Here is a 27,968-nt window from a genome sequence, read left to right on the forward strand (position 1 = left end):
GCCTGAAAGTGGGAAGCACCATTCCCTGGGGACCTGAACTATATAAAAGTAGAAAAGCCAACTGAACCAGACCAGTGGTGGCACACACTTTTAATCCCAGCCCTTGGGAGGCAGAGGCAGGCAGAACTCTGTGAGTTTGACATCAGCCTGGTCTACAGAGTGAGTTCCAGGACAGCCAGAGCTACCCAGGGAAACCCTGTCTCAGAAAATAAGAGAAAGAAAGAAAAGAAAACAGCATTAAGTGTGCACATACTCATATCTCCCTGTTTTTGACTGCGGATGTCATGTGATCAGTGGTTCCAAGCCCTGCCTGCTGTGGCTTCACTGCAGTGACAGACTGTAACCTGGAATTGGGAGCTAAAACAAACTCCTTCTCCCTTTTGTTGCCTTGTCCACATTTTATTACAGCAACAAAGAAGAAATGGGACAGAGAAGAGTGCCCAGCCAAAGCACCTAGTACATGCTGGGACATAGGTGTCCTGCTCCTGGCACAGTGACTTGCATAGGCAAATGTGGGAGGGTAGATGTCTTTATTAAGGATACAAGGACCCAGAGTGGGAAGCATGGGCCTTGTCACCCCCCAGGCATCCCATCTGGGGTCACAGCACCAGTCTCTTCCTGAGAAGGGCCAGGGCTCTGGTACCAGCCCTGGGCAGCTCAGGTCTGCCCGCCTTTGCTCTTTGAGGACCAGATCTTGGAAAAGCTGAACCTGGACTTCTTCTTCTGGAGGCCTGAGGAGAGGACAGAGCCATGAATCTCCCACTAAGACTCCTGTGTTACTTCCCTGCCACTGGTAGGGCTGCCACTCCCATAGGAAGCTCTGCCCTGCTGCATTCATAATTACCCAGGTTCTGGATCATGTTCTCCAGCATTTGGTCCTCTTCTTGTTCCCTGGAATGAGGACAGGGTGAGTATGAGGGATGTGGGCCCTGGAGAGCTACAGAGAACATGTGTGCTCTCTCTCCACCAGACTCAGCCCCACCTGACTCTAGCTATCCCCATCCCCCCGCCCTCGCAGCCCCATGAGAGACTCCACTTGTCCCTCCATCCCCAAGCAGGTGCCTGCCTTCCTCAGCCTAGCCACTCATCAGTGACCTGGGGACAACAGATGACCTGCTCTGACAGTGGCTAAGCCCCTGTTGGGATCATACAGAGTTTGGCTTGAGTTCAGTCTTGGGCTGACCCTATGTGCCCTGGACATTGGGCCTCGTTTGACACAAGAGAGCTGAGCAAGCTGAACACAAGCACGTTCACATCATTTCCCTCTGCTCTTGACTAGGTATGACATCACTCCCAGAGTCAGCCCCACCTGGCCCTGGTCTCAAGTTCCTGCTGCATCCAGACCATGGAGAAGCTTCACAGTCACCAGTAAACACACAGCTACACATATTTGGTTAAAATTAAGTACTAAACCAGGCTTGATGGTGTAGGCCTATCATCTCAGCTACTTCTAGGGTAACATCCCAGCTAAGTCTGGAACAGGAGGATTGAGTTTGAAGTCTACCTGGGCCAAAGAGTGCAAGGTCAGACTGGGTAACTTAGTAAGACCATGTCTCAAAATAAAGTAACAACAGTGCTGGGGTTATAACACAACACTAGAGTTCCCAGTGAGGAGCTGGGGTGTGGCTCAGCGGTAGAGCACCTGCCTAGAATCCCCCAGTGAGGGGCTAAGGTGTGGCTCAGCGGTAGAGCATTTGCCTAGAATCCCCCAGTGAGGAGGTTGGAGTGTGGCTCAGTGGTAGAGCACCTGCCTAGAATCTCCCAGTGAGGGGCTGGGAGTACAGTCCCTTCCTGCATTTATGAGGCTAAGTTTAATCCTCAGCAACACACATACCAGATAAAGATAAAGTAGTTTTAGGGGCTGGCTCAGCAGTGAAGGGTGCTTACTACTTTTGCAGAGGAACCAGGTTCAGTCCCCAGAACCCACATAGCAGCTCACAGCCACCTATAACTATAATTCTAGGAGTTCTGATGCCCTCCTCTTCTGGTCTTGCACATATGTGGTGCACATAAATTCTTATAGAAACACGGGCATATGTAAAAAAATAGTAAATAAACAAATTATTTTTCAAAGCCACTGTTCAGTTTCACAGGCCAAAGATCATGGTCTATTAGCCACTCATGGCTGCCACACTTGACAACATGGGTGATAGTCCATTTCCTTCATTAGCTGTATTGGGCAGTGCTTAAAGGCTAGGGACCCGAGTGAGAAAGAGCCCCATGGGAGGATTAGTTTCCCCAAACATGAATCTTCTTGTGAAATGCAACCTGGGTCCCATTGAGTAAGAGTAGACTGCCAGCCAGGAGCATCTCTGACCCCAGACCTTCCTCCTCAGGTCCCCTGTCCCTCACCGGAGCCGATCCTCATCCAGAAAGTCAACAATGTCACTGCGGTCATTCACGGTGTTCACATATTGACTCAATAGCTCCTGTTCCCGCTGGCGGTCTCCGGGGGACTTCAGACCCTCTGTGGGGACAGCCTGCCATCAGTAGGATTTCCCCATTCTGCTCAGGGTCAGGATAGTCACACTACCTGTGTGTTGGAGGAGCTTACAGAGTACCTGGATCAAGGAATGGGCCCGCACAGTCTGAGTGTGTGGCCTCTGGTCTCTATGTCTTTATTATGCAAGGCTGAGGCAGGGGTCCTACAGCCAGGATGTGGTGTGAAGCTGTCCTCATTGCTCATAGTGCCCCTGCCATGTCATCCCCTTGAACCTCACACTAGCTGTTGAGGGCAGGGCAGGGAGCACACTGTGAGATCCTTACTTTGAAGAGCATCAAACTTAGGCACAGAACAGCTAAGGCATTTGTCCAAGGTCACACAGCCAGAAGCATAGGAACAAAAGCCTGATGGCTTAGCCACAACCATATCACCATTAGACTCTCCTAGGTCAAGGCAGGGCAAATGGGGAAGTGGGCACATGGGTCTATGGCTCTCAGGCCAGGCTTCCTGGGGACAGACACGTACCCGGCTTGTCTATCAGCCTCCGCAGCTCATCCTGGAGGTCCAGTTGCCGCTCCTCCAGGCGCTGGTCCTTGGACCTGCAGGACAAGCATGTCTGAGGCTCAGTCTGACTAGGCTGTTCCTACCACATACAAGGGCTGGTCCCATCAGGGCACTGCAAGGCTCAGGTGTCTCACTTGTACATGAGTTCCGATTCGAGCCTGAGCAGCAACTGCTTCTCATGAATAAGCAGGAACCAGTCCACCATGAGGCTGTCCTCTGCAGCATCTGTAGAGAAACACAGCTGAGACAGAGAAGCCACAGAGTGCCTGACACTCACCCTGGTGCAGAAAGGCAGACCTGGGACAGGGTGAAAGCTAGCCAGAGGTACTCAGGAGGGCCTGCAGCTTGGGCATGGCCAATCTGCAACTAGTGTGGGATGGAGTTGGTTGGCCCCAGTAAGGGGCATGGTCAATCTGCAACCAGTAATGGGTGGACAATGAGTATGGCCAGGGCCATCCAGTGTAGGTATGACCCGTCTATGGAAACATGACCTGCCAATAGGGTTATGGCCAGCTCACGGGCATGGCCAGCTGTAGCGTGTAGTCAGCCCATGGAGACATGGCCAGCTATTTAGAGTGTGGACAGTCATGTAGGGGAATGGAAAGATAGTGTGTGGCCACCAGTCACTAGTGGGTACATGGTCAGCTATGGGGCATGGCCACTGGAAGGGACACATCCCAAGCTACTTACCTCCCTCGGCTGCCCGCAGCCGCTTCTCCAGCTCTACACCCCTGAGCTCCAGGGCATCTAGCTGACTCTCAATGTCCTGCAGCTGCCTCTGCAGCTCCTCCTGAGGGATATAGTTGGAGTGCAGCTGGGGGACCAATGGAGAGTGAGCAAAAGCACAGGACCAAAGCCCAGCCGTCCCTCATACCCAGCTGACTCACCCTGACTGGAGAGGTTACAGTATCACCATGTGGAGCAAGAGCACTGTCCAGGACTGCAGGCTTCTCTAGAAAATTGATGGATAAGTGAGGCCCTCAGTCTCAGGGCACCAAGCCTAACAGAACGTGGGTGCAGCCTGGCCATGACCTGACCCATCTATTCTAGTCCATCAGCCCCAGCAGGCATTGCCGCCTCTACCACCTTCCAAACAGAATAGCATCTCTGGGACTGACCTCTTGTCCTCCAGGTGGGCGTCTTCTCCTCCTTCTGGTTCTTGGCCTGAGTTTCCTGCTTCTTGAGCTCTGGCTGGAGCCAATCAGCAGAAACATCAAGGCTGGGAGGGACAGTAAGTTTCTTACGGTGTGATGGAGAAGGAGAGGGGGCTGCTAGCACAAAGGTGGAGGGCAAAGGCATGTGTGAGGCCTTCTGGCCAGAGCTCTGACACTGAGAGGCTGACACACATGGGCACACAGACTACACCTGAATATATCTAATACACATACATACCATGCAGGTATATGCATGCACACATTTATCCCATTCTTGAACACATATTCACATATCTCTTATACCTAAGCATGCATATACATATTAACACACCATATCCAAATATATATGCATACACAAATCCTATGTCTGGACAGGCATGTATACACATCCCCCATATACATGTCTCATACATGACCATATGTATACACACACATATACTGAGCCTGAATACATGAGTGCACATTAAACCCACCCAGGAACGCACATGCACACACATCCATTCCATATGTAAGCACCCCCTCTAGCTGAGCAGGGCCTGTGCTGATCCCAGTTGGAGCACATACTCCACACAAAGACCCACCAGAGTTCCCACAAGCATTACCTGGGAGGCTCGGCCCGGAATCAGCCAGGCGTGGTGTCCTCTTATGCTGAATGGGAGTCAAGACGACATGAATGCTGGTGTCGGAGCTGCTGGAGGCTTTCCTGGGAGTGTCCCCTGCCCTTGGCTCTGACGGAACTTCTTTTTGCCCCAGAGTCCTAGGTGGAAGAGAAGGTGAGTCCCAGCCTAGACAGGGACAGCCAGGAGTCTGTCTCAAAGCCATATGACTATGTCCAAGGTCTGCATGGTCTGAAGGAAGCTACCTGCCCAGGCCCTCATCATCCTAGCCTCTAATTCCAGGACCTTCCTGCTTCCACCCCCAAGGTACAGAGCTGTGCGCTTCCACATGCTCCATGTCGGGCCCAGGTGCCTCAGGTATACAGGGACTAGAGGCACTGACATCCACCCCATGCCAGCCTCATGTAAGCTGCTTGGCATGGCACACCTGCAGCTCTGCATTCACCACACCCCTTAAGTCATCCCTCTGGGATGAGGTGTCCCTGTCACTCTGTCCCCTGGCAGGTAGAGTCCCAGGACACTCAAGCTGATATGAACAACTTTTTCTATGGATACTGAAAGGACCAAGTGTATGTGTGCCTTCTGGCCAGAACTGTACCAATTCCTGGATGTATACTGCCATGCTCCCACACATGCTTAATTAGGCACCTGCTGTGTACTGGCTCAGCTCATACTGCAGGCATGGGTGTGGTTCTCCCAGTGACCAGCCACCCCTGCTCACCTCCCAGCAGTGTTTTTCTTATCCACCGGCTTCAGGCGGGCCCTCCATCCCTCTGGCCCTTCCTCCTGGCCTTCCTGAGAGGTGGAACCTGGACCTATAGATCAAGTAGGTGAGACAGGTTAGGATGTCTCTTCATAGCCAACTGTACCTTTCAACACCCCCAGAGCCAGCCTAGCACACAGGACAAAGGCGAGGCTTCCAGCTTGGCTGCTGTGTTGTGCACCCCGGAGGGAATCACTGTTGCTTTCTAGGCCTCAATTTCCAATCTGTCAAATGGGTGTTGACATGGAAGGAAATACCTGTGGACTGACTCTGTGATGGGTGACATGATGAGCAATGACTGGGTATGGCTACCTATATCCATAGTCACTCTTGGCTCACGCCTAGCAGTGGACTCAACAGAGAGCTCAGTTAAAGGGAAAATTGCACCTCTGTGGTGCATTCTGAACCCCACTTCCCCAGACACCCACAGAAATGACAGGGGTATGCAGACCCAGGGTATCTGGGGAAAGTTGCTAAGGGACAGCAGGACCCAAGTCCTAGGCAGAGCCATTGTGAAGGTGGACAAGGCCTCCTTTTGCACCCTGGGGGCACAGCTAAGGACGGGCAACATGGTCTGGGCTTACATAAGAATCTAGGACAATGGTCATGGTGTGACCCTGGGGACCCTGGCCACAGCCACATAGAAGCAGCAGATGAGGACTCATAGAGAATTATATATATAGGTCCTAAGAGCTGGGCTACAGGACAGCAGACACCCAGACACCCGTCAAAGAGAAAGGTAGTCAGGGTGTATCTGAGCAACACTTGTGGAGTGGTCAACTCCAGGACCCTGCACCCCTCCACCCCTCCATCCCTCCCCATCCCATAGCAGGGACTCTTACCCTTCAGTACTGCCACCTCAGCTTGTGGCCTGGAGCCAGCACTGGTCTTACCAACCCCTGGAGATGCACTCAGGCTCTTTTTGCCAGTTTGAGTATTGCCCACACTCAGGGGGGCTGTAGGCTCCATCTTTGAAGCAGGAGCCTGAGAAATGGTTGAATGTGATAGCTTGGCTGAGGGAACTTTTTGTGGCACTTCATTCTTGGGAAGGGTGATTGTAACAGAGGACGTGGCTGGAGAGGACCTGTGGGGAAGAGAGTGGGCATCAGGTATGGGCCCAGGAGTCTCCCCCAAAGAAGCTAGTTTTCAGAGTGACCCCAATGAACAGAGGACAATCTACCCCAGGCCAAATGGCCCATGGCATCTCCTTGTGGCACTTACATGCAATGGTAGCTGTTTTGACGCTATTAAATCTGGTGTCCATTGTGATTAAAATGTCCCCTAAATATACCATGCATGGGGTACCAAAGCTAAAGCACCGAAGAGGGCCCTGGCTGGAGCCACAGGCTGGCCTACACTTGCCCAGATAAGTATTAAGTTACTCATAGGCTGGACAGTCCAGCCAGGCACCAGCCCCCATCTGGGCTACATGGCTCTGGTTACCTACATTTCCTTAGGCAACATCTCACATGCAGGTATACAGAGCCCAGGCAACACGTGGCTCCACTCCAAGCTCTGCCAAGTCTATTCTGCAGGGTCAAGACAGAGGCACTTATCACAGCCCAGGAGCAGCAGCGTACTTTCCTCCTGACCCTAGGACCAGCCCACGAGCCTCTGGGTACCGAATGAGGGTGGATTCAGGCAGTTACAATCCAGGAATGTCCCACCCTGAAATCAAGGGCCAACCCAGAATGGGACCTCTTGACTCACTAGACAGTTGTACTGGATTGAATGGGTACCTAAAACTCAGATCTACTGGGGAACCAATGGGGAGCTTGAGGTGGGATCTTATTTTAAAAAGGGGGAAGGTGCTGGGTGGTTGTGGCACATGCCTTTAATCCCTAATCCCAGCACTCGGGAGGCAAATATCTGAGTTCGAAGCCAGTCTGGTCTACAGAGGGAGTTCCAGGACAGCCAGTGCTATACAGAGAAACCTTGTCTCAAAAAAGGGGGTGGGAGGCTCAGTAGATGTGACCACATTATAATGCAGTCACACTTGAGTACAGTGGCAATCAAAACCACTAACCTTATAAGAGACAGGTGACGCAAGTATGGTGGTGCACACCTGCAATCCCAGCACTGGGACGTTAAGGCAAGAGAACTTGGAGTTGAAGGTCATCTATAAATTAGGCAGCTGGAATACATGAGGCCTTGTCTCAAAAACACAAGGAGTGGACTGGTGAGACGGCTCAGTAGATGAATGTGCTTGTCATAAAAACCTGGCAGCCTGAATTCAACCCCCAGAACCCACATAAAGGTGGAAGGAAAAATCGACTCCATAAAATTGGTCTCTGACCTCCACTCCCCTACACACATTATAGATAATATTTTTTTAAAAAAGACCCGAGGTGTGGCTCAGTGGTAGAGCCCCTGCCTAGAATCCCCCAGTGAGGGGTTGGGATGTGGCTCAGTGGTAGAGCACCTGCCTAGAATCCCCCAGTGAGGGGTTGGGGTGTGGCTCAGTGATAGAGCACCTGCCTCACATGTGGGATACCCTCAATTCCATCTCCAGCATTCAAAAAACAAACAACAACAACAAAGACAGAAGAGACAGAGGCAAGTGGAGTCCATCCAACAATGGAATCAGAAATGGAGGGAGGCTGCCACTAAACCAAAGGATGCAGGAACATCCAGATGTTGGAGTGAAAGGACCCCTCTCTGGAGCCCTGGTGGAGCATGTGACCTGCCACAGGATATGCCTCTGACACTGAAGCTGTCCTGCAAGGGATGACTGTGCCCCCTCTATCTACACCATATGGTCAGTGTCTAGTGGAAGATACTATAGGTGCCAGGCACAAAGGAATGCTCAGAGCCCAGCTCCACTCACACAAGTCATCCAAGGCATGGAGCCAGGCAGGGTAGCTTCCAACTCAACACGTCTTTTCCTGGCCACAAGACAGGCATAAGGATGCTGGAGTACCAATCTAATGTGGGCCACCCGCAGCCACCAATGCCTATAAGACCACCATGCCCTGCATTTCTGCTTCTATCCCGCACCCCACCTCCACTCTCCAGATAAGGAAGCTAAGGCCACATAGTCATGGAGGGACAGGACTTCTCCATGTCCTGGTGGGCAGGTCATAGCCACCCCACATCCCTCCCACCTACCTGCTTGGAGCCTGGGTACCAGCTCCTGTTAGCCCTGGCAGGGCCTTCCTAAGGACACTTAGAGCTTGCTCTCGACTGCTTTCCTGGGCAGGGGTATCCACAGCAGCAGAGACTTTGCTGGCAGGGGCATTCACCGCAGCAGGAATGCTACCAATGTGGGTATTCACCACAGTGGGGACCTTGCTGGTGGGGGCATTCACCACAGTGGGGACCCTGCCATCAGTGGCACTCACCACAGTGGACACCCTGCTGGTGGGGGCAATTACCACAGTGGAGACCTTGCTGGTAGAGGTATTCACCATAGGGAGGACCCTACCATTGGGGGCATTCACCACAGTGGTGACCTTGCTGGTGGAGGTATTCACCACAGGGGGGACCTTGCTGGTGGAGGTATTCACCACAGGGGGGACCTTGCTGGCAGGACTGTTGCTGGATGGGGCTGGGGTAGGATTCTGGAAAAATTTCTCTCGGGCTTGCTGGGTCCTAGAGGCTACAGGGGTCCAGGCTGGGGTGGCTGCTGTGTTTGGAGATGCTGTGCTCAAGTTGAGCTGAGTCTTAACACCTTTTGAAGTTGCCTGGCCTTGGGGCACAGATGGGTGAGAGTCCAGAGCACTTGGGTACACAGCAGGACGGGAGCCGATGGTCGCTGGGCTGCTGCTTTGGGCAGTTGATGACCACCCTGTCGGGGAGCTATTAGTCACATGGGTGATGGCTTTGCCATTCACAGAAGTAGTGGCCACTGGGCCTGTGGGCAGCCTGGGCCCTGCAGGGCTCCCCACATGGACACGGGAGGTGGCTGGCGGGTTAAGTTCAGTCTGGACAAAACCTTTGGCAGTGGTGTTGCCTACAGAGGGCTCCCAGGCTGCTGCCCTGACCCTCAATGGTGTCACCTCTCCTAGCCCATTTGCTTCCTGAACCTTCCGTGAGGCACTGAAGGGCCTGGTGTCTACAGCAACAGCTCCCGACTGTCTGGAGGCCAGTTTTGACAACTTGGGGCTCACAGAGGCGACTTCTGGGCTGTGATGAGTACAGACAAAGACTCCTGGCTCTCCCGTGGCTCGGTAGGCCCCTGAATGCAGTGTGTTGGAACACTGTTTACACCTGTGGGAGGAAGCCACAGAGATTCAGAGCCTGCACCCTTGCTCAGACACTCATTCATCCCCTTGCTCATTCATTTCACTACCCCACAAGCACACATCGCCACACTCCTGCGGTCGCTGATAAGTTCAACAAGTGCTCATTAGTGATTTCAATCATGTGATTTGCAGCTTCCACTGGCATACTTGCCAGAGGTGTGGACACCACAGAAAGTGCTCAAACATGTCACCAGATGCATACATAAAGACTACATAGTGTGCCCCATTTTCAGGAGTCCAACTACTCCAAGCTCACAGAAGATTAACACGGGATTCACTCTTTGCCCCTCAAATCTAGAAAGCTTCAGGGAGGCAAGAAGGAGGTTACTAGGGGTCACAGAGTCAAAAAAAAAAAAAAACAGCACAAAAGGCTGAGATGACAAGGGAGACTGAGTCAGTGTGTCTAGAAAGTTATCCCCAAGGGACATTAGAGGAGGATATTAGGGTTCAGTAGTACTGTCCCCAATGGAAGACAGATGCAAGAACTCTGGGAGCCAGGGGAGGTGTGGGAGCAAGAAAGGTGCACCCAGACATGCAGCGGGAAACCATACCTGAAGCAGCTTCGGTGGTAGAGCCGCCCATCAGCCAGGTGCCTCTGCACAAGGTGAACATGTTTGCCACAGATCCCACAGATGCTGCTCATGGAACTTCCTGCAGTTCCCAGAGCCTGCAGGAAAGTGTCAGGGGCTGCTGAGGGGCAGCTGACATCTCCAGACTCCCACCTCAGCCCAAAGGTGGCCAACAGATCCCACTTTATAGTCTGAAGACCTGAGACCCTGGGGAGCCATTAGCCAGGGCATGGGCATGGCTGCACTCTCAGGGCCTCCACACTGGCCCTGTCGGGGAGCAGGAGACTGATCTTGGAGATCTTGTGACCCAATGTGGGGCTAGAGACAAACCTAGTACCTTCTGCTACCCCACCAGGCTTTGTGATCAAGCTAATTCCCCACCCCCCTTCTTGTTCCCCCCCCCCCATCCAGGCCTGCCTTGCTTTGGCTTCATGGAACCTACAGTAACCACTAAGAGACAGCAGGGGGCACTCAAGCTCAGCACTGCAGGGCTGTCCAGAGATGAGAGGTCCAACCCAGGGTCCCTTCCCATCTGGGAAAGAAGACAACCTAAACTAGCCCAGAAAAGACTGAGATTACAATTCCATCCCATCTGGATGACCTCCTGTGTCTCAGTTTACCCATCTGTATTATGGGAATCACTATTCTTGCTACATTGAACTGGAGCTCAGCAGAGCCACCTCAGTGGGTGCACTAGATACAAAGCATGGAAAGGGGTACTGTACCCTAAGAGAAAACCCCACACGGCTCTATGCTTTGGGATATACATAGCCCTACAATGCCCACTCAACCAAGATATGCTTACAGCCTTTGGGTATGACCCCTCTGAGGTACCCTCATTCCTCTGAACCACCGGGTTTGTCCTAGCTGGAGATAGTGGTGACCTCTGGACTGGAGCAGGTGAGGGCAACTTGGCAGGCTGGGTCAGGACTTTCTTTCCAGAACGTTCTTCAGTAGAGTCTGATGAGGGTCTCTTCACACCAGCCATGCCCCCAACTGGCATGAGACACAGGAAATAGGGGTCAGGAGGGTCCTGCCCAGAGTATGTTGCTGTGCCCACAGTGAAAGGCATTGGCCTGCTAGGACATCTGGTGGGGAGCAGATCTTGGGAAGGACAGCCTCAGGGCACATTCTTTCCAGCAAACCCTGGCCTGGCCCTCACCCTGTCTCCCAGCCGACAACCCCATCTAGGGTCACGGAGAGGGACTTTTCTGTTTCCAAACCACCATTCTGGGCTGGCCCTCAGCCCAGGGGGATTCCGGAGATTTCTAAAGCTATAAGAGGAATGTTGTGCAGGGAGCCAAACAGCTCCTCGCTCAGAGGGCTGGGTGAAGACCTGGTCTGCCCGCACAGCCCTGCCCAGCCCTGCCTGGGCCACACAGCTTCCATGGCCACAGTCAACCAGGCGTCACCCACGTTCTGCCGAATAATTCCAGCAGCTAAGGCCTTGGGGGTTGAGATGGGTAAACAGGGTAGAAAGACTGAGATAAGAGTACATCTAGGAGCACAGCATAGGCAGAAGCCTTGCTTAGCGATCCCCATCATGACGAGGTTGGGGAACAAGGGAGCCCAGGAACCTCACTCCATACTTGCACAAAGGCCTCTGGTCTCCTTGGTAACAGACAGCTATGAGGACCCATATTAGTAGTTTGAGAAAGGTACCCTCCCTGCATCACTACCCACCCTCCGGCTGTGACATGAAGACAAAGGGTGGACATGGAGCCCAAGAGGGGAGACTCCAGCATGGACTGGTGGTCCTGACGGTGTTCGTAGTCTTGGCCATGTCCCTGGCACTGTAGGGCCCTCCTAGACAGGGACTCACTTGGGGACCGGCCGTGGAAGTAGTTGTAATACTGTGACACGTAGGTGAGGATGCTCAGCCGGTCTGGAACCTTCAAGGCCACCATGTCCTCAGCATCTAGCAGGGCTGGGATGCCCAGCTGTTCCTCAGCCACTTGGAAGGCCTGGATAGGGGTTTAAATCAGCAGGGCAGGCAGCAGGAAGAACTATTGCTGGGCCACCAACCCAGACGAAAAAGAAGGTACAAAGACACCTGGGCTGCAAGTTCAAAGACCCCTGCCTGAGTGACCTCTGAGGTTCAATGTGTCCACTTGTAAAAATGTTCAAAGTCCCAATAGATACTCCTCAGGAGACTAGCCCCAGAGGGCTTGTTGTATGTTGGGAGCAGGTGCTGTGAATTGAACCCAGGGCCCCCAACTTGCTAGGCAGGTAATCTACCACTGAGCCACACCCTAGCCCCTCACTGGGGGATTCTAGGCAGGTGCTGTACCACTGAGCCACACCCCAGCCCCTCACCGGGGGTTTTCTAGGCAGGTGCTCTGCCACTGAGCCACACCCCCAGTACTAGCATTGTAATCTTTTTGTCTCAGCCTCCTGAATAGCTAGGACTAGATGGTATGGGTTTGTCTCACACAGCCTGGTTTTAAGAGGCTCTTGGGGTATGTGCTCACCCCACCCCTGGGGCTTATCACTCCAGAAACATCCCTGAGGCTCTGCAGCCCTGCTGGGCCAAGTGTCATCCACTTAGAGCAGCTTGTCTATGATATGGCTGACACTCTGGGATGGGGACAGGGTGCACTGGGCTAGGAAGGCCAGGAACCTTCACTGTCTGAATACCATCTGGGTAGATTGCCAGCTCAGTGCCCCTCCCACCTTCACTGTCTGCTACCCACCACCAGCACAAAAGCCCAAGGAGGCTCCCAGTACTGACCTACTCCCTTGCTTGGCCCTCCCCACTCCCTTCTCTCACCAAGTAACCTCCGAACCTCCATATTTCCTCCACATCTGACTCTTGGCCTCACCGAGGTACCCACCTGTGGTTGTTGATGACTTTTACCCACTCAAGTCCTTCTCAAATTGCCAGCTGTGGCTGCAGGCCTACGCTACTTGGGAGGCTGAGGCAGGATGATCATGAGCTCAAGAGTATGCTAGGCTCCAGAGTGAGTTCAAAGCAAGCCAGGCCTACTTAGGAATACCATCTTAAAATAAAAAGTAGAAAGTGGACTAAGAATATGGCTCAGCCATAGAGCTGCTGCCTAGAATCCCCCAGAGAGAGGTTGGGGTGTGGTTCAGTAGCATAGCACCTGCCTAGTATTATGCAAGTTTAAGTCTCAACACTGCAAAACAAAATACATAAAAATCTAAAAAATGTAAAACTCCACCAGCTCCATTTAGCCCAGGGCAGAGGTCACTGGTGTCCTGGTCCCAGCCCCTGGTGACTTCCAGGGCTCTCTTGTAGTTCTCTTCACTGAGGCCCCTCTTCTAGATGCCTGTGTGGCTTCCATGTGGATGTCAAGTTGGGGTCCCTAGGCTGTTCCCACATGTGCAGCCCCTTCGGGCCCCCATGCCACACTCAAACCAAGTCTCAGATCTCCTCTGACCCACAGAACAGGTTCAGGATCTGGCCACTCCCACAGAAGCTCATGTGTGACCTCTTCACCATATACTCCTTTCTCCTGCAGTCTGGAGAAGGAGAGACTCCAGGTCCACTCTTCCCAGGGGTCCAGTCTCACTGGCTTGGAGGGAAAGTCCAGAGTCTTTTCTCCACCATGTTCTGCACCTGCCTCAAGACTCCACCCCACCCTGGCCCTTCAGCTACGTGTCCTGCCCAGCACTCTGCAGCCCCAGGACCTTTGTCCATGCAGTCACTCCACCCAGGATGACTTCTGAGAGCATCCACAGATCTGCCATCCATGTACCTCAGCCTCTTCTTCTGTCTCATGCCCTGTGCTATTGGAGCAGTGTACTGCAATGTGGCCAACACCAAACAAACTGACCCTTTTGTGCTGTGTGTGTTCATGTGTGCATGCGTACATGCATGTGCAGCCAGAGGTCAAGGTCAGATGTTTCCCGAAATTGCTCTCTATGTTATGTTTAGTTTTTTCTTAAATATACATGGGGGGTATGTGCATGCATGTTCAAATGTGTGTGGGTGTACATGTCATGCAGTGTGTGTATACTATGTACCCATGTATGTAGAGTCCAGAGGTTGACACTGATATCTTCCTTGATCACTCTGCACCTTATGTATTGATTCAGTCTCTCTCTCTCTCGCTTGAAACCAAAGTTAGCCGATTGGGCTTGTCTGGCTAGACAGCTTGCTCTTGGGGTCCCCTGTCCCCACCTTCCATACACCAGCACTACAGGCCAGCTGCCACACTCATCAGGCAGTACTGGAGAAGACTTAGGTCTTCATGTTTGCTCCACAAGCAGTTTACTCAATGAGCCATATCCCCACCCCCCAGTGCTGGGATTAAAGGCATGTGCTACTATGCTCAGCCCGGAACTGAGTCTTTAACTGTATGTCATGATAATTAAGTTACAGAGGCTGCCCTGTCTGGGCAGGTAAAGCATCTCATGTCAGCTGTCTCAGTCCTCCCCAGAGATGCCAGTGTCAGGGGCCCATGAGGACCCTGCTTGGCTCAAAGTAAGAACAGATGTGTATAGTCCAAGGGACAGTAGGGTACATCTTATAGCAGGGAGATAGGCTGACACAGGGAAGGATCTCACAATGGGAATACAGAGTAGTTCTGGAATCCAGGGGCCAGGGAAAGTGGTCCTGCCTACCCCCAGGACCCTCCCGCAGCTTCCTTGGGCCTTGATCTGCCCTGGGTGGATCAGTCAGGCCATACACTGAGAATGTTGGCTGCTATTCCCTGGGGCTTCACTGTACCAGTAAGGAAGAGAGTGGTCTGTGGGGCCTAGGATCCAAGATCAAAGACTGCTCTCAGAACACAGACTGCCCAGCTTGGAACTGGCTGAAAAGAGCTGTGGGGAGGCCAAATCTCCAGAATGGGTTTCCTGGGTAGCCTAGTGGAAGGCTCCCTCCACTGAGATGCAGCATCCCTTCAGATAAGAACTGGGAGTTCGAGGCAGAGGGCTTAGAGGGCAGGGAAGTGGACATCAGCTAGCCAACTCACCAGCTTGTTGTTCTCGTAAATGTTTTCCTTCCGGAGGGCACTGAAGTTTCTGAAAAATAAAAACACTTATGTCAAGCCCGGTGTGATGGCACACACCTTTCATCTCAGCACTTAGAAGGCAGAAGCAGGTCGATCTCTGTGAGTTCTAGACTGGCATGGTCTATACAGAAGAGTACCAGGACAGGCAGGTCTATATAGGGGGACCTTGTGTCAACAACAACAAAAAAAGCATTTATGTCCAAAGTCACTCAACTCTAAGAAGGAAGCTGGGCCTCAGAGGCCATCTTGCCTGAATGGGGAAACTGAGTCTAGGAGTAGGGCTGTGAATTAAACAGGACTTGGGCAAATGCATGTACCAGGTCTAGCCTGTGACCTACTCTCTGATCATAATGATGTCACCACCTCCTATCATCTAGATACTGGTGACCCACAGTGGATCCCCAGATCAGCCCTCACCTCCAGCCCCTGAGGAGCTTGAGCCCTTGCTCGTCACTCCTGACCCCATCAGAAGCAGCAGGAGACAAATCCAGAGAAGTACAGCCACCAGCCCAGGACAGTCCAGCTAAGACAGCTCAAAGTGGGCCCCTTCCAATGGAGAAATGACAATATAGAGTTAACACAAGAGGCCCTAAGGCAGGGAATAAAACCAACATATAGAGGGATGGAATGCCACAGAGGGATGGAATGCCACAGGGTCAGCTGGTGACTTTGCCCATATATCTGGTCACCATTTGCAATTTGTGGCACCTCCTGCAGGGGGCGCTGTTCTGGCCAGCTCATAAACACATAATTCCTCAATGTTCACAGGTACTGGGGACTGAAACACTGAAGGCATAGAGGTTTGGGGGCACATGCAAGACACTCAGCAGGAAGCAGAGCCAACCATTCCATCTTTCATTCATGGGAAGGTATGAGTTGGTATTCACCAGATGCCCCACCTGGCCCCTGGGAGGGCTTCAGAAATGAGTCCATATGTGATCATGGGTCCTAGGAAGTAGGTACCCCAAGCAGCCTGGACAGTAGAGCTTTCTTGGAGAAGCTAAGGGTGCCACCCACCCAGGTATCCAGAGGGCCCTAGACTCCACGAGCATGCCACAACACACCCTGACACACCCCAACACGACACACCCCAGCCCACCTGAAAGCTGCCTTGCCCAGCCCCATGTTGCTAAAAGCAATCAGCCAGAGCCTGCTGGCATCCCTGGGGAAGCTGGTTAAAGAGTGACTGTCCATCCATCCACTTGCTGTCTGTGGGTCCCAGGAGGCAGCTGCTGCCACTTGAATGACCTAAATTGTTCCAGAAGCTTCCTGGCACAGAGGAAGGGTCTCTGACTAAACACTGTGTCCTGTTTCCTAGTGTCTGCCTCAGACAGGCCACTTCCCTTGGGACCCCAGTTTCCATGCCTGTGAGGACAACACAGCTTCAGAGACTGCATTCTCATTCTTTTCCTTAGTCTTATTTTTCTAGGTAAAATATTTATTACATTTTATTAGTCAGTGTGCTCGTGTGCTCATGAGTATACCACACATGTGTGGAGGACAGAGTCGGTTCCCTTCTTCCACCAAGTGGATCCTAACTGAACTCAGGTTGATCAGGCTTGGCAGCAAGCTCCTGCACCCATTGACTTATTTTGCCAGCCCAAACCTAAAACTTTTTCTTTTCCTTTTTCCCCCCTGGTGCTGGGAATAGAACTTAGGGACTCATACATGCTAGGTAAGTATGCTACTACTGTACTGTATTCTCAGTCTTCTATGCATGTGTGTGTGCATATTTATTTGTGTGCAGGTCAATGTCATGTGTCTTCCTCAGTCACTCTCCACTTTACTTTTTGAGGGTCTCTCTGTGAACCTGGAGCTCACCGATTCAGCTTGGAAGACCCGGAACTCCAGGGATCCTCCTGTTTCCAACCACCACAGCCCGGCCCTGAGATTACTGATGTTTGGCACTACACCTGCCTGTTTCCATGGGTTCTGGGCCTCAAACTCCGGGCCTCATGTATGCTAGGCAAATGCTTTACCAACTGAGCTATCTCCTCAGTCCTTCCCCCCTTCCCTTCCTCCTCCCTATTCCTCCCTCTCCCTCCCACTATTCCTCCCTCCCTTTTTTCCCCAAGGTTTTGGGGACAGAGTAAGCCCTCATCCATGCTAAAAACACCTCTTAGCACTGGGGCTCTATCCAAGCCCCAAATTTGAATCTTGTTAAGGACACTGCTTGACCAGATATGACAGTCATGTCCCCAGTACACAGGCATGTCTCAACAATGAAGCAGGAAGGTTCTAGGTGCCACCTGACCTAGCTCTGAAGCCAGTCTGCCTGCAGAGGTCTTATCCAGTTCTACGTCATGAGGTCCCTCAGAAGCCTGGGCTGTGAGTCCATTTTATAGACCAAGTAAAATGATACTGGTTAGTCCTGCCACATGGTGGGGAGAGGGGCTGCAGTGTGCCCCTCCCTCCTTCAAAAGACCTCCCCCTTCAGCTTTCAGCCCAGCCAGCCAGCTGCCAGCTGCCCAGCCCTTCAGGAAACTCTCAGCACTTCCGGCCAGGACCACCTCCAATAACGCATCCCAGATGCCAAGACCACCCACACAGTGAGAGGTAAGTCAACAAGAGACAAGAGCAGGAAAGGGCAGGTTTCAGACCCCAGAGGTCTGGGTGGCCTCCATGCACCTGAGTGGGCACCATCTACCTGAGCCAGTGGCCAGATCCTAGACTGTCCAAGGGTGGGCCTGTGACTGTCCAACCTACGCCTGACAATACAGAGTCCTCCAGCCACACTGGTCCCTCCCATCCCCCACCCCTTTGAAAGCACAAGTTCTTCTCCAGCGCCCAGGGTCACTGACCTAAAAGGCTACTGCTAGGAGGCTGGACAACAAGCTGTGTTTTGTTTCCAAACAGAGCAGGAAAAGGCCAGCTACCAGACTCCTACTTTCGCCTCAGGGGGCCCAGCACCTCCCCGCAGCTCCATTTTGTCATCTAGCCGACAGTTCCAGGTACTCCAGAGCCTTCCAGGCCGCAACAGTGCAGCCACACTCTGAGAAGGGGCATGGTACAGAGACTGAGACAGCATATTCATTTCCAGGTAACTCTCAGGACCAAGGTAAACTGCTTCCCTGGGCCCAAAGGTCTCCATGACCAAATGGAAGCACCCTGGTCAGTCCCTCAGTCACCACAGCCTGCTGACACCAAGCCCAGCCTCTGCACCTCAAATCAAGTTGTTCCTTACTTCTGCCTGACACACTGGCCAAGGTCCCCCAAGGATACTCAGATCCCAAGTGGACATGTATATGCCTTGGCTTACCCATTCCCTGACCTCATGTCCCCCTTGGCATAGGGTACAGGAGGTAGCACTTCTGTCCCTCAGTTGCTGAGGCCTGAGCTAACCAACAGGGTAGTCCATCAGAACTATCTTAGAATTCCTTTTCATTATTATTACTGTGTGTACACATGATGTGGAGGCCAGTATTTCTGCTTCATATGTGTGGACACCACAGGACAGCTCTGTGGAATTGGCTCTCTCCTTCATTTGTATGTGGGTCCTGGTGATCAAACTCAGGTCGCTGGGTTTGTGCAGAAAGTACCTTTACCCACAAGCCACCTCTCTGGCCCTGGAGTTTCTGTGTAGCTTTATTTATATATGCTTTAAAGATTTATTTATCTCTTGGTTTTGGTTTTTGGTTTGGGGGGGTTGTTTGTTTTGTTTTGTTTTATTTTATTTTATTTTGTTTTGTTTCCCCTGACAAGGTTTCTCTGGGTAGCAGCCCTGGATCTCCTGGAAATCACTCTGGAGACCAGGCTGGCCTCCAACTCACAGAGATCCGCCTGCCTCTGCCTCCAGAGTGCTGGGATTAAAGGCATGCGCCACCACCACCTGGTCTTATTGTTATTTTATGTGTATGGGTGTTTTGCCTGCACATACGTCTGTGTACCGTGTGTGTGTGTGTGTGTGTGTGTGTGTGTGTGTGTGTGTGTGTGTGTGTGTGCAGTGTCCTCAGAGGCCAGAAAAAGGCCTTGGATCCTCTGGAACTGGAGTATAGACAGTTGTTAGCCGCCATGTGGATTCTGGGAACTGAATCTCTGGTTGAGCAGCCAGTGCTTTTGTAACTGGTGAGCCATTGCTCCAGGTCCTACTTACTCATTTTTGAGAGAGGATCTCACATAGCCCAGGATGGTCTAACTCACTTTGTGGCCAAGGATAACACTGAACTCCTGATCCTGCTACCTCTTCCTCCCCAGTGCTAGGATTACAGGTATGAGCCATACCTCGAGTTCTGACTGAGCCCACCAAGGAGGGGCTCAGCATCCTTGCAGGAAGCCCTTCATGGCCAGCTTCCCAGAAAGCATCAAGGACCCAGAATGGATGCAGCATCATATTCTAAACTGAGTACTTACAGCAGCTACATTAGAGCTAGCTTTTGAGATGGGGTCTCAGATAGCCCAGGCTGGGCTCCCTAGGTAGCTGGGCTAGTTAGTTATGACATCAACTTGATGCACTCCAGGGTCATCTGGGAAGAGGGAACTCAACTGAGAAAATGCCTAGAGACAAGCCAGTGGGGCATCTTGATTAACGATTAATGTGGTAGGGCATATCCCCTTGTGGGTTGTGCACCCACACACCTAGAGCAGGTGGTCTTAGGGGCTATAAGAAGACAGGCTGAGTAAGCCGTGGGAACAAACCAGTTGGCCGCTATCATTCATGATTCCTGCTTCAGTTCCTGCCTCCAGGTTCCTGCACTGACTTCCCTCAATGACACAGTGTGAACTGAAAGTGTGAGCCAAATAACCCCAGGGTGTTTGGAATAGGAATGGCCCCCATAAGCTCACATATTTGGATGTTTGGTCATTAGGGAGTGGTTACCTGACAGAGATTAGGAGGTGTGGCCTTGTTGGACTAGGCATGACCTTGTTGGAGTCTGTGTCACTGAGGGCGGGCTTTGGGGTTTCAAATGCTCAAGCCAGGTCCAGTGTCTCTCTTCCTGCTGCCTGTGGATCTGGATGAAAATTCTCAGCTCCTCTAGTACCATGTCTGCCTATGTGCCACCTTGAGGATCTGAGTTCAATCCCCAGAACCCATGTAGAAAGCCAGATGTGGTGGTTGTAACTTGTAACTCCGGTGCTTGGGAGGTGGAGACAGAAAGATTTCTGGGGCTTTCTGGACTGCCAGCCTAGCTTATTTGGTGAGCTCCAAGCCAAAGCCAATGAGACTCTCTCAAAAAATAAGGTGGTAGCCGGAGAGATGGCTCAGTGGTTGAAAGCACTTGTTGCTCTTGCAGAGGACCTACTCAGTTCTCAACACCCACATGGTGGCTCATAACGATCTACAATTCCATTTCCAGGGGATCTGAAGCCCTCTTCTGACCTCCACAGGCACCAGGCCTGCACATGGTACACAGACATACATGTATTCAAAATATTCATGTACATAAAATAAAATAAAATTTTTTTAAGAAATTCAAAAATAAAAACAAGGCGGTTAGCATCCAAGAACAATGCCCTATACATGCACACATATAACACACACACACACACACACACACACACACACACACACACACACACACAAACGTGTGCGCGCATACTCACACGCATTTGCAGGGGCACATGTGGAAACACACATGCACTCACGGTACCCTAGTACATCCCAGTATATGACAGGGTCATCAGAGATGCGATCAAGTAAATATGGGGTCATTGGGGCAGCCTGACCTGAGGTGCCTGTGTCCCTGTACTGCTGGGAAACTTGAGACAGAGATGCACACAGAGGTGGGAGGGTGTGAGGACATGAGGGACCACAGCAGGCTGTACACAAGCTAACAGAGAGATAAGCAAAGCTTCTCTCCACAGTCTCTGAAGAACAGGCCCTGCCCATATGCCCATCTCAAACCTCCAACTTCACTTATCTTTCCAGTACCAGGGATCAACCCTAGGGCCTCACACACACTGCTAGTCTCTACCACAAAGCTACAGCCCCCAGCTGTCAGCCTCACACTCACCGAGACCCTGAGTGTGTAGCTCAGGCTGGTTTGGAACTTATGACACCACCCAAGCCAACCTGGAACTTGAGATTCTCCTGCCTTAGCCTCTTTGTGCTGGGGCCAGAGGCATGCAGCATTATATTTGTTAGATTCCTTTGTTCAAGCCATCTGAAGGAAGATTTTGACATTCTCTTACCCTGTCTTTTGTTTTCTTCTTTTGTTTATTTTGTGTGTGTGTGTGTGTGTGTGTGTGTGTGTGTGTGTGTGTAGGAGGGGTGTTCACGTGGGAGCATGAATGAGTGAATACATATGGCAGCCAGATATCAACCTTAGGTGCCGTTCCTCAGGAGCTGTCCATCCCATTTTTTGAGACAGGATCTCTCACTGGGGCCTGGAGCCTGCCAGTTAGAACAGGCTGGCTAACCAGCAAGTTCTGGCAGTCTCCTGTCTCCACCTCCCCAGCACTGGGATTACAAGTGCACACCACTATCCCTGGCTTCTGTACATGGGTGTTGGGGAGTGAACTGGGTCCTCACCTCCCCAGCCCCTACCGTAAATAAATAATGTAAATAAATATTGTAAACAAATAAAACTATGGGGTAAACTATGGGATGCACACCCACCAGTGTGTATATGACCGAAAAGCCTGAGACATGAACAACCAGGCCACCACCCATCAGATACAATGACCACCCCCAGAAGCTTTAGCTGTGGAGGAAGCCAGCCTCCAGCCCCCCCCCCAGCACCTCCTGGGGGCCCTTGGGAACAGTCCCCCCTTTTCTAAATTCCCACATGGCTGACTCTGCATTCATGTATTTCCTGGAAAAAAACTCAACAATGCAGGGGTAAGCACCAGGCTGCGAGGGGAATTCCCAGCTCAGTGTTATCGCTAGGCAAATCCAGCACATCTGGAGTTAATCCCACTGGCAAGAAGGCAGAGAGAAAAGACAGCTAGAGAGAGGCTTGCAGCTCCAAAATGGAGAGAGGGGTTCAGGGTGAGTGTAGAAACCAAGCGAAGAAAGTGGGGATGACAGGGAGACCAGCTTCCTAGGAGCCTGGGAACCAGGCACAGGGAACAAGGCCTCTAGAAGGTCAGCACCCGGCTGAGTTGTCCCCGGGAGGGCAGCCCCCTCCCACAGTCCTGGACAGTGTTAGCCAGAAGGCAGTGGCAGGGGTCTGGGCAGCCAGCCTCAAGCTGAAGAACAGAAGGCTTCTATGCCCAAGTAGCTTCCTGCTGGCCAAAGCCTGTGTGGGAGGGAAGGAAGCTGGCCTTGCCTCCTGGACCACTCTCAACTCTGGCCAGGGAAACTTTGGGATAGAGCACACCCTGGGAAACCCCTGACCTTCAGCAGGAGAGTCTATAGTCTAGACAGAGTCAGAGGCCCCCACCCAAGGGACTCCTACAAAGGCTGCCTCAGCCACCTGCTGCTTCTAGCGGTGGCCTTAACACTAGCTTCCAGAGCGGTAGGGACCTTCCTCAAGGTCATCCCACCAATGACCACGAGCTGGAAGTTTCCACAGAACTGTGGCTTTACAGCATGCATGGCAAAGCATACCTATAATCCCAGCACTCTTGGCTAAAGCAGGAGACTTGGCCCAAGTTTGAGCCAGCCTGGGCTATGTAGTGAGTTCTAGATCAGCATGGACTATATATCAAGATCCTGCCTCCAAATAAACGACAGAACACCATCATTGGGGCTGGGGGTGTGGCTCAGATGGTAGGATACTTGCTTAGAATGCATGAAGCTCTGGGTTCCATAAATGCACTATATAAATTGTACATGGTGGTGCACATCTGTAATCCCACCACTCAGGAGATGGAGGCAGCAGGATCAGGAGTTCAAGGTCATCCTTGGCAACATAGTGTGTTCAAGGCCAGCCTGGACTACATGAGACCCCCCATTTCAACAAAAGAGAATGATGCCAGACATGGTAACATACACCATAATCTCAGCACTTGGGAGACACAAGCATGTGGATCTCTGTGAGTTTAAGGCCAGTCTGGTCTACACAGTGAGTTCCCAGCCTTCAGGGCTATATAATGAGATTCTGTCTCAAAGACAGAGAGAGAAAAAGAGAGAGAGACAGAAAGAGAGAGAGACAGAAAGAGACAGAGACAGAGACAGGTCGGTAAGACAGCTCATAGGGTAAAGGCTCTTCCATACATGTCTGATAACCTGAGTTCAATCTCAGGGTCCCACAGGACTCTCCTGCCAGAGAGGAGCTTCCCTGAAGTAACCTCCCCCACCTCTTGGCTCAGATCCATAGGATACTATGATGCCTCTGGCCCCATGCCTCTGCTAGAGCCCTATGGCTCCCAGTGAGGTCCAAAGGGAAGCCGGCTCCACCGCAGCTCCCTACTTGGGGCAGGGCTGCTGACTAGAAGTGGGCTGACAGCTGTGCTGGGTGGTTCCCGGCTCTCTCACCTGGCAGCTGCAGGGTGGCTTCATTGCGGAAACGTCCTTATGGGCAAGCACCCTTAAATTCCGTGGAAAATCCAGGCTCTGAGGCATGAGGCAGGGAGCTGGCCCAGGTGGCCTCACTGGAAAGCCTGTTTTCTCAGTCCCGTGGGCCTAGCCATGTGGGAGGGTCAGGGACGTCAGGGACGTCAGGGACACAGCACACGTGAACTCACTGCCTGCAGCCTGGCCCCACCTGGCTGGCCCCATGCCCAGACTTGCTCCCTCACAGCTGTGCTCCACCAAGGGCCACAGGAAGCACACTCAGCAGGCAGGAGGAACCTCTGAGGTCAGACAAAGGAAAGGACTTCCTGGTGGCGAAGCTAGAGACAAGGAGACAGGATGCCCACCTTCCTGCTGCCAGAGGGTCTTCAGGGGAAGGAGAAGTGAACTAGAGTGCTGGGGTGCTGGGACCTGCATCCCATCCCTGCCAAGACCTGACCTCAGAGCTCCTTAGAGGACAGCCCCTCTGTATCCTTAGTCCATCATACTTTTCCTCCCCTTCCATTTGTCACCCAACTTTACAGTGAAACATCCTTCACCCCCACCCCACCCACCACCTGGGCCAGAGCACAGCAGGACACAGGAGGGGAGCTTTTTTTAAAAAATTACATTTCTTTATTTGGAGGAGGAGACACATAAAACAGTGTGCATATGTGCAGGTAAAATGACAATTTGGGGGAGTCATCACTCTCCTTCCATCATGTGGATGAGTCCTGCAGAACCAAGACAGGTCATCAGGCTTGGCAGCAAGCCCCTTTACCCACTGAGCCATCTCGCCAGCCCACACTGGGAGATTTTAAGGCTTAGATTCAGATGGCAGACCCTCCTCCTGTACTCAGCCACATTTTAGAAGAGTGGTTAACGGCTGGGTGTTTGTGGCGCACGCCTTTAATCCCAGCACTCGGGAGGCAGAGGCAGGCAGATATCTGTGAGTTCGAGGCCAGCCTGGTCTACAAGAGCTAGTTCCAAGACAGCCTCCAAAGCCACAGAGAAACCCTGTCTCAAAAAAAAAAAAAAAAAAAAAAAAAGAGTGATTGACGCTGCGACCCTTTAATTGTTTCTCATGTTGTGGTGACTCCCAACCATAAAATTATTTTCGTTGCTACTTTAACTGTAATTTGCTACTGTTATGAATTGTAATGTAAATATCTGATATGCAGGATATCTGATATGTATGACCTGTGAAAGGGTCATTTGACCCACAAAGGGGTCGAGACCCACAGGTGGAGAAACACTGCTTTGGAGTTGCACCGGCTTCTGCAATTTCTGCCAAAATCCCCATTCCCTTCCCACCACTGCTATTACAGATGTCCACACCAAGGAATATGAGTCCTCTGATTCCCAAAGGCCAGGTATCCAGTGTCAATGTGTAGCAGGGTCATACTCACTCCAGGGAAGGGTCCTTCTTATCCCTCCCAGCTTCTGGGAGCTCCGGAGTGTCCCTTAGCTCATGTCTCCATTCCTGAACTCCCTAGTATGTCACTTCCAAACTCCAAATCCACAGAGGCTCCTCCCAAGCATCTACCACATCTACTGAGCTCCAGCAGCATGCCCTTATGTGTGGGACTCTAACTATATGGAGACAAGCCCACCGCCAGCTTTCACATAGCATTAACTAAGAGACTCACCATCATCTTGAGCTTCCAGTCCTGCTGGGACAGACAGCAAGGAAGTCAGCAATGTGCGAGATAACCCACCCAGGGTGGAACTCAGCAGGCGCCTCTTCCTCCAGCCTCCTTCCTGTCACAGCCTCTTGGTTCCCTGTCATCACCTTGAACTTCTGTCTCTGAGACCAGGAAGTTGCTCCCTGCACATTGGAGGCTGAAGTGATCTTATACAGTATACAGCAGGCACTCAGTAACTGTCAGTTAAACCAGCAAACATCTGACACTTGCTGGTGTTGACATATGTGTGTACACACAAGTACACACACAAGCACAAACCTCTGCATGCACACCTCTCCTCCTCTGTGGGCACTAGGTGTTGGGTCAGGAGCACACACATCCCCTGCCTCAGAGCAGACGAAAACCCTGTATCTGCAAAGGCCCTGTCCCTGTCTAGTTATCAACTGAAGCTGCTAGGCCAGCCAAAACCAACATCATCGTCTCCTCCTCTGAAAATCTGTCATAGTTCTCATCTAGGCTCCCTGCTCTGGACCATCATCCAGCCTTCCCCTGCACCACCCACAGAGACCTGGATACCCACATTCCCGTGTTCCAAGTCCACATCCCTGATCCAACATCCATCAAAGCTTTCCACTTGCCATGTAACTGATGGCCCAACTGAACTCACAACATCCACCTCCCTGAGAGTGACTGAGGCCGTGCCATGGGGCCTCTCCAAGCAGCTTGGGGCTGGGGGAGGGGGCGCATATTTCACAACCATAGGGCAGAATACTACTTCTTGCTCAAGATTCCCACTTCCTGAGCAGAGAAAAGCTTGGCACAAGGGAGCTGGATGGTATCAGGCCTGCCTCTGCCTGCTGTGCTGTGTGACCTGAACAAGAGTTTCTTGTTGTTTTTGATTTTGCTTTTTTTCCTTTTCTGAGCCTCATTTTACCAGTTCTCCACAAATGCTGCCTAGAGCCTCACTCAGCCTCAAGGCCTCCCTGAGAAACATTCCCAAACTGGCCACTCTGACTCTAGCTACCATGTCTCAGGACAAAGCTTTTCTCAAAAAAGCATGGGCTACAGGTGATCTTGTCCCATTCCAGGTCACTAGCCTAAGTTAGGTCCTGGTAACACACAGTCCACCAAGGTGTTAGCTGAGTGAATTACTGACAGATCAGCTGTGGACCAAGGTCCCTCAACAAAACGGAGCCAGCTTGCTTCCCAACTTCCTATGCCAAGACTCTTCTTTGGTAGAGGGCTTTAGACTCCATCCCCTGCTCACTCCTGCAACTTCCAGATATGGTGGCACAGTCTCCATTGTCACCCCCACCCCCGACCCCACCCCCAAAATCCTAAGGTGCTAAAAGGCTTGGGCTTCCCTCATTGATTGCTTTCTCAAAGACGCCTGGACAAGCAGGGGGAAAGGCAGTATTCCCACTAGAAGCCTCAAGTGATCCTGATTTAGGCTCCAAACCTCTAACAGCACAGGGTCTCAGAAGGCCCTCCAGGAGCTGCTCCTTTGCCCTTTCTCAGGGAGCCAGGGGAAGGCGGACGCTGCCCTGAGTCACCACTGACTAAGCCGGCTGGACAGCCCACGTCCTGGCCCCTGGCCCAGCTGCACTTGGTGGCCTGCACAGAGGCCACTTGACTGCAGCAGCCTTGGGGGCCACCGAATGGGCTATGCCTGCAGTACTCTCTCCTGCCCCGGGTGGCCCACCTGAGAGGGGTGTGTCTGCAAACTCTGACCCAGATTCTAGGGCAGGCGTGGCCTCAGTTTCCCGTTTGCAGCGGCACCTCAGAGCCGGACAGATGGGTGAAAGAGCACTCACATAAGGTCAGGCCGGTGTCGATGCAGGATAGCGCAGAAGGCCAGGCCATCGCGGAAAGAGGTGGTCATGTTGGTGATGCTCACGTCCCGGTAGCCCTCGCACTGCTGCCGGCACCACTCTTGTAGGGCCTTGATGGCCGCCATAGGGGCGGCGGGCCGAGCCGGTGGCTCGTGGAGCTGGCCACAGGCCCCTCTCGGGCCGTGATGGGGACGAGGCCCGGACCCGCCGACCACCACCCGAGTTGGAAGAAGAGCGCGCGACCGGCGCCCCACACTGAAGCCGCCTGCGAGGCCTTCGGCTCCGCCCCCTGGAGGCCCCGCCTATTCGGTCCGCCCCCTGTAGCCACGCCCCCTGGAGGCCACGCTCCCAGGCCCGAAGCTCCACACAGACGCCTCTGTTCTGGTTGCCCCGCCCCAACTTGCTCAGGCCACACCCGCGCCTCAGAAAAGACACGCCCATATAAGACCTCGCACCCTCCTTCCTGGGACTTGGAGAATAGAGGCGGGGTGCTCTGGGCGGCGGCTCCCGCCTTGGCTTTCAGCCATGACTCCCAACTGAGGTGCCGGGGGTTTTCTTTTTTGTTTTCCTTGAGACGGGGACCTCTGTAGCTCAGGCTGGCCTCTAGCTTATTATATAAGCAAGGGTGACCTTGCGCTTGTGCTGCCCCTACCTCCACCTCCTTTAGTGCTGGGATTACAGGCTATGTGAGCCACACCATGCCTGGTTTATACAGCGCTGGGGATGGAACCCAGGGCTTCCTACATGCCAGGCAAGCATACCACCAGCTGAGCTACTTCCCTG

At 52.4% G+C, this 27,968-nt stretch overlaps 1 protein-coding gene across 13 annotated transcripts; it reads right to left on the reverse strand.

Annotated features, from left to right (window-relative positions):
- Positions 1-511: 511 nt before the first annotated feature.
- On the reverse strand, positions 512-27,468 carry Micall2 (MICAL like 2). Of its 13 annotated transcripts, XM_027413488.2 has the most exons (18): positions 27,168-27,303; positions 25,357-25,535; positions 15,295-15,343; positions 12,177-12,318; positions 11,160-11,350; positions 10,337-10,452; positions 8,650-9,750; positions 6,384-6,625; positions 5,500-5,593; positions 4,764-4,918; positions 4,126-4,278; positions 3,895-3,959; positions 3,698-3,821; positions 3,142-3,232; positions 2,969-3,042; positions 2,353-2,467; positions 845-891; positions 512-731 (listed from the first exon to the last, which is right to left on the reverse strand). In XM_027413488.2, the coding sequence occupies exons 4-18, from the start codon at positions 12,259-12,261 to the stop codon at positions 658-660; spliced, it is 2,727 nt and encodes a 908-aa protein (XP_027269289.1). In that variant the 5' UTR covers positions 12,262-12,318; positions 15,295-15,343; positions 25,357-25,535; positions 27,168-27,303; the 3' UTR covers positions 512-657. The 13 variants fall into 13 exon arrangements, 12 of the variants coding, with proteins under 12 accessions (XP_027269289.1, XP_027269286.1, XP_027269284.1 ...); XM_027413485.2 differs by lacking the exon at positions 25,357-25,535 and having other exon boundaries at positions 3,698-3,797; positions 27,168-27,468; XM_027413483.2 differs by lacking the exon at positions 25,357-25,535 and having other exon boundaries at positions 27,168-27,468.
- Between the last annotated feature and the right edge of the window lie 500 nt (positions 27,469-27,968).

The sequence above is a fragment of the Cricetulus griseus genome, chromosome 4 (genome assembly GCF_003668045.3).
Source record: "Cricetulus griseus strain 17A/GY chromosome 4, alternate assembly CriGri-PICRH-1.0, whole genome shotgun sequence".
Taxonomy (NCBI): Eukaryota; Metazoa; Chordata; class Mammalia; order Rodentia; family Cricetidae; genus Cricetulus; species Cricetulus griseus.

Bases quoted from the DNA above. Each gene is read 5' to 3' on its own strand.
- Micall2 (XM_027413483.2), bottom strand. From the start codon at position 27,310: ATGGCGGCCATCAAGGCCCTACAAGAGTGGTGCCGGCAGCAGTGCGAG. The intron at 5,594-6,383 runs GTAAGAGTCCCT...CTTGATCTATAG, and splicing joins TGAGGTGGCAGTACTGAAGG to GTCCAGGTTCCACCTCTCAG. The intron at 892-2,352 runs GTGAGGGACAGG...TCCTCATTCCAG, and splicing joins CTGGATGAGGATCGGCTCCG to GGAACAAGAAGAGGACCAAA.